General features: G+C 40.7%; 2 protein-coding genes across 2 annotated transcripts; both read left to right on the top strand.

Moving 5' to 3' along the window:
* Positions 1–611: 611 nt before the first annotated feature.
* Positions 612–1,550, top strand: LOC147492743 (uncharacterized). Its single transcript, XM_086567628.1, has one exon. The coding sequence runs from the start codon at positions 612–614 to the stop codon at positions 1,548–1,550; it is 939 nt and encodes a 312-aa protein (XP_086423754.1).
* A 2,512-nt stretch (positions 1,551–4,062) lies between these two features.
* Positions 4,063–4,476, top strand: LOC147492742 (uncharacterized). Its single transcript, XM_086567627.1, has one exon. It carries the CDS (start codon positions 4,063–4,065, stop codon positions 4,474–4,476), a length of 414 nt encoding a protein of 137 aa, XP_086423753.1.
* The last annotated feature ends 6,434 nt before the right edge of the window (positions 4,477–10,910 follow it).

Raw genomic sequence — 10,910 nt, 5'->3', positions numbered from 1 at the left:
TAGCCAACGTCGGCACCTAGATTTATCCGATTTTGAGCATCGGAAGTTTCACTTCTTTTTATATGTGGGCCCGTTACGACCGGGTTACGTTCTTTTGGGAACTTCGGCTCTAGTCAGGCTTTGTTGGGCTTCACGGGGATTGAGTGTGAATTCCCAATATTCCCGTATTCTTGTACTTGGCAGCTTTACTAGCCAACGTCGGCACCTAGATTTATCCGATTTGAGCATCGGAAATTTTCTGCTTCTTCATATGTGGGCCCGTTCCGCGACCGGGTTCTCGTTCTTTTTGGAAACTTCGGCTCCGCGGGTCGAGTGGAAACTCAAATGTTCCGTATTCTGTACTTTGATGTATGTTTATCACTATCTTCATTTTAATTGCGGAAACCTGCAAAAGTACGAAAATATAATTAGTACATGATTATTAAACACATAATCGACCAAAATGCTATGTCCCTCGGGGTTTAATATTACAGTTTTGGGTGCTTATCACAGGTTGCTACAAGAACATGTAGCTATCAGAAAATTTAATTATTGCAGAAAATAATCCAATCATTGGGTTTGACGGAACAGCAACAACCCCAGTAGAAAGAGTTTCTTTACCAGTCACACTAATGGGCAAGTTAATCGACATTGAATTCCTTCTTATGAATTGCAAATCACCTTACAATGCAATCCTAGGAAGGGACTGGCTCCACAGCATGGGGGCAGTAGTCTCTACATTTCACCAGGCAGTAAAGTTCCCATTTCTTGACAAAATTTGTAAGGTGTGCAGTGACCAGATGGCTTCCCACAGCTGTCACGAAAAGGTCTTGGAAGAATATCGTCAGTTAGATATGCGGGGAAATACAATTCTCAGTAATTCGCAGCAAGTATCTAAATCAGAATCAATCCCACACAGTATTTACACTGCTAGTTCAAGAAATGAAGGACCGCCGACCATAGACCACCTCTTAGAAGTTCAGATTGGGAATTTAGGCGGAGAAACAACTTTTATATCGGCAGAACTGACGAAAAATGAACAAAAGGAAATGGTAGCACTCCTCAGAAAGAACAAAATTTTTTTTGCTTGGTCAGTCGAGCAGATGCCAGGAATTAGCTTAGAAGTTGCATGCCACACACTTGACATTGATCCTACCATCAAGCCAGTTCGGCAGAAGCCTAGGCGCATGGCCCCAAAAAGAAAACTCAAAGTCAGAGAGGAAATTGATCGGTTACTCTCAACTAAGTTTATACGACCAATTTCATATCCGCAGTGGTTGTCTAATGTGGTTGCAGTACCCAAGAAAGATGGTAAAATGAGAGTGTGCATTGATTTCACCAATCTTAACAAAGCTTTCCCGATTCATCCTTACCCTCTCCCACGAATATCGGAATTGGTGGATGCCACGTCTGGCTACCCACGATTATCATTTATGGATGCGTATTCGAGATACCACCAGATCCCGCTAGCTGTGAAGTACCAAGAAGCAACTGCATTCATAACTGACCAAGGGATTATTTGTTACCAAGTTATGCCTTTTGGTTTAAAAAACGCAGGGGCTACGTACTAGAGAATGATCGACACCATATTTGGAGATATGTTGGGCAAGACAATGGAAGCTTATATTAATGACATGGTTGTAAAATCCAAACACAGTGGAGATCATAACTCTGACTTACAATCAGTCTTTGACATAATTGATGAATTCAACATGTGGCTAAATCCTTTGAAATGTGCTTTCGGACTGGTATTAGGGAAATTTCTAGGGTATTTGATGACTCGTCGAGGCATCGAAGGTAACCCAGAATAGATCCAATCCATTCAAGCCATGCCCTCTCCAAAAACAAAAAAGGAGATTCAACAGCTCACAGGGCGCTTTGCAGCACTAAATCATTTCATCTCTAAATACTCGAACTGGTGTCGTCCTTTCTTTCAGACGTTAAAAGACTCAGCAAGGTGGAATGACGACTGTGAAAATGCCTTTCAATCAATCAAGAACTACCTGGTCTCGCCACCAATCTTGGCTAGCCCAGCTACAGGGAAACCTGTTAGAGCTTACTTGGCCGCTACAGATACTGCAGTAAGTGTGGTCCTGTTCATCGATGGAGAAGACGGTCGTCCGATCTTCTTCATTAGTAAAACACTAACGGGGGCAGAAAGCAGATATGCGAGAATTGAAAAAATTGCTCTAGCATTGGTTCATGCTGCCAGACACCTCAAGCCTTATTTCCAAGGAAGACTGGTCAAAGTATTCACGGAATATCCTCTACACAAAGTTTTCCGAAGTGCCCAAGAATCAAGTAGACTCACAGAATGGGACATCTACTTAAGTGCTTATAGCATCAATTTTGAACCTCGCATTTCAGAAAAGGGTCACGCACTTGCATCCCTAATGGCAGATTTCCCTATCGATGATTTTGTCCCCGAAGTCAACCAAGACGACAGTATCTATAGTGAAACGGCTATAGTTGAGGGCGAGGAAGCCTCGCCAAAGCATACTGACCCTTCATCCGATTCATGGATTGTTTACACGGATGGCTCACACAACAAATTCGGCTCTGGATTAGGATGTGTTTTTATCAAGCCAGATAAATCAACCATTGAGCGCTCAGTTTGTTTTGGGTTCAAGGCCTCCAATAATGTAGTAGAATATGAAGCTATCATGTATGCAATGCGCACAACTTTGGAATTAGGAGTTCAAAAATTACAAATTTTTACTGACTCACGGTTGGTGGCAGGGCAATTCTCCGGCTCTTTTGAAGCCCGAGATGATAAAATGGCAGCATACCTAGATCTAATTCACTGACTTGCTCACCAGTTTGAAACCATCCAAATTATACAAAGGCCTCGGAATGATGTTCGACATGCAGACGCCTTAGCATATCTATCCGCAGCAGTAGACATTGATGGACCAAGACAAGTTAACGTTGATTTCCAGCAAGACCCGAGCATTGACTTGTCCTTAGAACAACTCGCAGACATCTACATCAATGCATGTTGTTTTTTTAGTATTGATAGGGAACATCTACCATCAGACATTAATATTGTCAATACGCGGAAAAGGAAGTATGATATTCCCCTACAAGACAAGCCCAGCAACGACGCTTCCCAGAAAGATAAAAACATGATTCTTCAAAAAAATGATGCAGACTCCTGCCCTATACCTGAAACTAACGATCAAGGTGACGACGAAATTGCAGAAGAGCCCGACAACTTCACTTTCCCAAACGTCGTGGCAGACATCGGCGATTGGCGCACACCGGTCATTGCATTTCTATGCAATGGCATAGTCCCTTCAGAGCCCAAGATCGCGGATAGCATCAAAAGAGACGCATGGAAGTTTATACTAGTATCTTCATCCATAGGAACTCTGCAATTGTACAGGAAAGGTAATTCATTTTCTCCTATGCTGAGGTGTCTCACAACACAGGAAGGAGCAGCCGTGCTACAAGAAATCCATGCAGGGATATACGGAAATCACTCGGGTGGTCGAAGTTTGGCTCATAAAGCAATGACGCAAGGATATTGGTGGCTTCATATGCAATTGGATGCGAAAAACATTTTCCAGACATGTATTCCTTGTCAGAAACATTATCATTTGGGTACTCTTCCAGCCACTGAGCTGCACCCGATTTTCTCACCATGGCCATTCGCAAAATGGGGTTTAGACATCATTGGGCCCCTACCTAGAGCTCCAGGGAATGTTCATTTTCTGCTCATAGCTATAGATTACTTTACCAAGTAGGCAGAAGTACAACCTTTGGTGCACATACAAGCTTCAAACGTCAAACGGTTCCTATGGAAGGATATAATTTGCCGATTCAGTATCCCCGCTGAGTTAATATCAGACAATGGAAAGCAATTTGATGCAGAAGAAATACCACGGGCTTTGTGCTAGTCTCCATATTCAACACAATTTTTTTGCACCCTATCACCCCCAAGCAAATGGGCAAGCCGAAGCGACAAATAAATCTATCTTAGCAATCCTCAAACGTCGACTCGAACAGGCTAAAGGCAAGTGGACAAGGGAGTTACCAGCCGTTCTATGGGCGTATAGAACAACTCCAAAGCGCTCAACATGAATGTCACCATTTAACCTGGCTTATGGAGCAGAAGCGGTATTACCCACAGAAATTTTTGCTGGGATGACCCGCACCGCTGCCTTAAACGATGGCAATAATGACGAATTACTAGCTCATTCAAAGGCCAATCTAGATGAAGTACGCGAGGACAGTATTGCTCGTTTCCTCCATTACCAAGCTGCAATGAAGAAGCAATATGACAAGCAGCTTCGCTTGAAAGTTTTTCATCTGGGCGACTGGGTTTTGTGTAGACAATCAAAGATCATTGATGCAGGGAAGCTAGGTGAAAACTGGGAAGGACCTCTTATCATTGACCGTACTGCTTCCAAGGGAGCATATTTCCTTCGCACAATTTCGGGAACCCCTCTCCCGAAATCATGGAATGCGCTCCATCTTAGGTGTTTTTATCGTTAAATTTGTTTCCCTTTAGTTCATATTGGTAGCTTAATTGATAGCTCCTTAGTGCTTGTCCATGAGACAAACTAGCTATGTTGTTTCAGATTTCAAATCATCAATAAAGCCCATTCTTCGACATTTGACTTCTTTACTTTCATTCAGCAAGGCAAACATAGTGTATGTCAATTACTAAAAAATAGTGTATGTCGATTACTCTAGTTCAGTCACCATTATAGTAGTTTAGGTGAGGTTAGTATTTAACCTATACAAATTTAAAGTCATGGAGTTTGCGTTTGCGACACCTTACTCCACGCATCAAAAAGTCGTGGAGTTTGCGTTTGAGACACCTTACTCCACGCATCAAAAAGTCGTGGAGTTTGCGTTTGCGACACCTTACTCAAACGCATCAAAAAGTCGTGGAGTTTGCATTTGCAACACCTTACTCCACGCGTCAAAAAATCGTGGGGTTTGCGTTTGCAACACCTTACTCCACGCATCAAGAAGCCGTGGGGGTTGCATGTGCAACACCTTGCCCCACGCACCAGAAAGTCGTGGAATTGGCGTTTGCAACACCTTACTCCACGCATCCAAAATTGTGGAGTTTGCACTTACAACATCTTACTCTACGTAAAAAAAAAAATAAAAAAAAAATAAAAATAAAAAATCATGGAGTTCGCGTTCCCAATACCTTACTCCACTCATCAAACCTCATATATATATATAGTGAACATTGATAATTCCAACCACTACAAGTTACAATTACAAATTACACTTGCACAAATTGATCAAGTGGGAATGACTGTATAAATGTAAAATGGTTTATAGTGTCTATCAACAATATTGAATTATCACCTACGGTATTCTTCACTATAAAAGATACTGCTCACGCACCGGCACTTAATTACAAGCCTTCCAATTCCATATCCCAAAAAAAAATAATAATAATAATAATGATCAATCAATCGGCAGTATATGCAAGCACTTGCAGTACAAGAGATACGCGGAGCAACAAGGTTATTTTATTAATCTCCTTTTCCAAACTATATAACACAACAATAACTAAACATGAAAACGCCATTTCAAAAACCTATCCAGCTATAGAAAATAAATTCCTACTAATGCTGCTCCTAGAATATGGTAGAATGCCACGTTAAGCAGGAGAGCCATAGTCATCCCCCGTTAACCAGGGAGCCTCTCCTGCTCCATCTTCAAGTCCAAGATCTTCAATTGCATCCTCCAAGGCGCTTGGCATCAGTACACCACAAATCTCCTTTTTCATACAGTAATTGTACATTGAAGTATAATGTTGCAAGGCATCATTCAGTACACCGCGCGCGCCACTCAAATCGTTAACATATTTTTTCGTCAAAGCCTCAAGTTAAGCTTTCTCAAGCAAGGCCGATGAGAGTTTTTTATTCAATTCAGATTGTGTACTTCTCTCCTCACGCAGTTCTCGAATAACTCTCTTACACTCTTTGTCTTTCCCTATGATCGCTTGCACCATCTCGGAATTTTGATGCACCAAACCGTCCTTTTCAAAGGTCAACACGTCCAATTTTTCCTTCAGGACCAGCGCCTCCTTGTCCGCCCTAACAACCTTGGCCTTTGCTTGTTCATTTTCTTTCTGTAACACATCCATCATCAAGGGCATTGCAGTCAGTTCCTTTTCTCGGCCCAACACTGCCATCAGCTTAGCTAAACTCTCTCTAGCCTGTAAATAAAGTCCAAAGATTCAAATTTAAACAAAAAGAAAGACACAGGGAGTACATTGGTATTTATATATCCATTTTACCTCTTACAATTTCTGCATTCCCATGATACACAATTCTGACGTCTCCCCTATGCTTTTCACGTTGCTTGAGCAAATTTCCGAGGCAAATTGGTTATTCATATACTCTTCGACCATCTCGCTAGAGAAAACTATGTCATCTGCTGGCTTCAACGCATCTATCACGTCATCATCAAGAAAGACCGTCGAGATGCTATTTAGGGGCGGGTCTAGTGTAATATTTCCAGCACGTAAAGAGACACCAGACATGTCTTGCATAACTCTAGCTTCACTAGCATGATTGGGGGCGGCATGGATATGTTTTGGTAGTGTATACTGAGAATGTCTCTCCATGGTTCCAGACCCTTTTTCACTTACAGCAACACCATTCCTTATAGCCTCATTGCTCATAGCAGCAGGTTCCACTCGACACCCTGCATCTTCGACAACTTAACCACAACTAACTCCGTTTGTGTCAACCTTCACGCCTTCATCGACAGCGACCACTTCGAGTTGCAGGTTCACGCTAAATCCTTTGTCGGCTTTTCGCTTGCTCCTTCGTTCTACAGCAGCGGAGGCTTTATGAAGTACTTCCAGTGCATTCAATTCCTCTTCATTACTTAATCTTTTCCTTTTCGGTTTCGCAAGAGCGTCGGAACTCAGAGACATATTCCTTTGGGAATCTCTCCCTTTCTGATGTTGTTCGGGACCTTGACCTTAAGCTTCAAGTTTTGGCTGCTTGGCACATAAAGCGGGGACCCATACTTTTTGTCTTCACCATAATGACAGCCAGGGACTATTTCATTAGGCCATGACAAATCTAAAATATTTTCGTCTCAATCCTTGCTGAAGTAAAATTGAAGATAATCCATAACTTCTTGACTCACGTCAGCTCTCGGGATGTTTGGTCGCTCATCTACAAGTACAACACAAACAGACAAATCACAAAAAAAAAAAAATAACAATAATTAATATATATCTATAATAAAGCACGCAATTCTGAATCTTTTCATACTTAGGATTCTATTGGGAACGTGATACCCATGAGGATTCCAATCACCTCGTACTAAGAAACAATACTTGTCCCAGTTAAAGTACCCTTTTGGGAGCCCTCTAAATCTCATATCTTGATACACCCATTCTACATGATACGTTATCGACCCGTCTTTTTCTTCCGTACGTTTTGGAAAAATTAACAACATCAGTTCGTCAGCCCCAAAAGGACAACGATATACTTCAGCCAAAGTGTGTACCCGCGAAAATACTAACCACATCGACATAGACACCTGAATCGGAGTAATGCGCCATACAGATAATACCCGAGATATCTCCTTGTCAAGGGGAAGCACTAACCCATATTCCATCTGTGCGAACGTCACCACCAACTCGTTTTCTTTCACCACGTGTCCCCTGTCAAATTCTGGAAGTTCTTCAACAGAAAGGTTCCTCATGTGGAACATTCTCTTCAGATCACTAGCGGTAGTACTTTGAGCAAATTTATTTGTTAGTAAGGCAGAGCGCTCTGCCCATCTGCGTTGCAGCGTCTCGCCCGACAAGCTAGTCATCATCCATCTCGCCCCATTGACGCCGACCTTAGCTTTCAACTCCCCAGAATCCTCTGTCACAATCACCATATGGTAGTATAATATCTTTCGACTACACAAACTTTGTGGCCTGTGTTTCTTACAACCTTACCATGCCCTCAATTTACTTAGTATCACTATGATATGAAATACACGTGAAACAACACTCGTTATATAAGCTTCTTATGATTCTCACAACTCAAGCATGGGGAGCAACTTTCCATCTTCAAGTTCCTATCCTTCTATTTTGACATTCAAGGACCTCACTAATAAGCAACCCTTAGATCAATGTTTCTATACCCCACAAATTTACCCTTTATTGTTTCTTATTTCTTAAATATTGAGTCAAACTTCTATAACCAAAGGTTGCTTAGTATCCAAAACTTTCTATTCGCACATGCCAACCTTATTAAACCCATTTTAAGAGCCGTGAGATTTTGCATGGGTCTTAATAGCTACATATGGTAAGTTAAATTTGACGTCCTCTCCTGCTAATAATCGCACAATCCACTCGAGAGTCGTAGCGTTTGGATTTGGTCAGGTTTGGATGTGGTCAACTACCTTAGCTAACGTCCACCATCACATCCCCTTCGAGCTAGTTTTTTTTATTATGATTCTTCACCACAAGGAACTAGTTCCATCCGGCAAAGAGGGGGCGGTGTATGTGCCACCATATCTGCACCCCCATAAACAATCATCGTTGGGTTGGGTACCGTTATAGCGCCACCCACGACTATGTGCGCTGCCCAAAATCATGGCGTGCCAGTGCCACCCAAAATCATGGCGTGCCAGCGCCACCCAAAATTATGGTATGCTTGCCTTGCCCAATATTATGGCATGCCTGGCTGCCCAATTTTATGGCGTGCCTACCTGCCCAATTTTATGGCGTGCCTGCCTGCCTGTCCAATTTTATGGCGTGCCGGCATCATAAGCTAGATATAGCAGTTTTAGATTTAGAAAATATATTTGGCAAGATATGCTTTCATATTAAAATTTTACATAATTACAGAAGATTTTGTAGCAACGAAGGAAATAATACTTCTCATTATTATCCTATAAATACCCCATTCCTCTGAAACAAAGAACTACGTTCATTTGAGAGACTTGATTCCAGAGAACGATTTGGATATGTAGGTAGTCATTGAAGGTACAGTCTCAACAATTCATTGCAACAACCTCCCTTACAAAACCATTGGTGTGTTTGGGCGATTTTCTACCCAAACAAGATTTCTAGATTATCAAGGGCCTAGAGAAGGAAACAATACCAATATTCCTAAGTGTATAACATAAATTATATATATATATATATATATATATATATATATATATATATATATATATATATATATTTTTTTTAAAATTTGAAAACTAAAAACAAGTGCATATTATACATATCTATATCCTAACAGATGCCTTAATTACACGTATTTCTATGCCCCCAAACAAGAAGCATGCTTTGTCCTCAAAGTATTTAAATAAATAGGTTAGAGAAATACCATTGAAACACATGAAACTCTGAAACATCTGCAAAATAAGGTTAAACATACTAATATAGAAAAGAAAATTTTACGCAACTCTATAAGTGTTCCACCCGTAATGGGGTTAATGAGAAACAAATTGCTTGGGACATAAGCAGACACTAACTGAAATAAAAATTAACCTTAACTCCCATTTAATCATTTTTCTCCTCATCCTTAATAAAGAAATGAGGTTCCTTCACATCTTGCCACGCCATGGTAATTTGCTAAGCTTCACACCACTTATCGTCTACTATAGCTAACCTGTCAAGCGCCACTTGGTCGGATAGGGTGTAAGGCACAACCTGATGAGGTTGTATCCTCCACCCTTGCCAAGTCATTACACGGATAGGGTGTGGGTTGTGAGTGTAGAATGAATGAAGTTTTTATAGGTTTTAAGTTGCTAAAACGAATCGAGAAGTTGCCAAAAAGCTTTAAGGCAATTGCCGGAAACAAAAAAATTCCAAAATCAAAAATGGAAACAACTCATATTCTTGATTTTAAAACAACCCTAATATCTTTTAGATTGAATTTAGGATAGAAACTACCTAACTCATCAAGATTTCATCCTACCACAATATCTATTCATAGTGATGCCCATATCGGCAATATTCTCAACCCTCACTCTAAAACAACTTATAAAATGGAGGATCATATAACAAATCATGCTAGAGTAAATAATACCACCCCCAAACAATTCCGGAAGGTAGGATTAACAATAAAAATAATGCACAATTTGAAAAGAACCATATTATATTAAAAATGAAATTCAAATACAATTAACTAGCGAATTTAAATTTAACTAGGGAATTTAAAAAAACTTAATATCCAAACTAAGAAAAACAATAAAAACAACTAAATAACATCGAAAACACATTATTTTAGAAAACCTAGCCACGTGATGAAGATGGACCCTGAGATGGAGATTGGGCCTGGGATGAAGATGGGGCCTGAGATGAAGAAGGGCCCGAGCCATCCATCGTTTGACGACGATGCTCATGCCTCTCAGACTTATCTGAAACAGAAACCTCTAGTGGTGGCATGCATCGTAGAATTTCTACTTGGAACAGGCGTTGTGCTTCCATTGCTGCTTTCATCTCTTTATATTGCTCATAGTGACGCCGAAGGAGTGTCTCCATGTTACACAAAATATCCTCCTGACCCTTTTCGAGGTTTTCAAAACTAGTCTAAAGGTTCTTTTGTTTATTTTGAATTATAATTTGCCTATCCAATACATCTTCACAAATAGCATAAATGCAACGCATGCCAGTATGCAACACTGTCATGCGTTCTGAATCAGACGTACACTTCTTTAAGGCATCTTCATCCAAACATGTTATGTCATCCATTTCCTCATCCGAATCAACCACCCTATCCTCCGGCAACATCCAAGTCTTTTGGATGCACTCCGTATAAATAATTTCATTTGAATGCAATTTCAACATAGTCCGCTCAGTTCTTGGTTCCCCAAGATAACATTATCTTCGTAATTGAAGCAGGGAATGGTGCAATACTCTTCCCAACTCCTCTAATCATATTTATCAAAAACTCGAGGATACAGAATTCATACCTCTTCTCTTGCAA

The sequence above is a fragment of the Coptis chinensis genome, chromosome 6 (genome assembly GCF_015680905.1).
Source record: "Coptis chinensis isolate HL-2020 chromosome 6, ASM1568090v1, whole genome shotgun sequence".
In the NCBI taxonomy this organism is placed as follows: Eukaryota; Viridiplantae; Streptophyta; class Magnoliopsida; order Ranunculales; family Ranunculaceae; genus Coptis; species Coptis chinensis.
The sequence above is the reverse complement of the archived record's forward strand: the minus strand, read 5'-3'. Positions and strand labels throughout refer to the sequence as shown.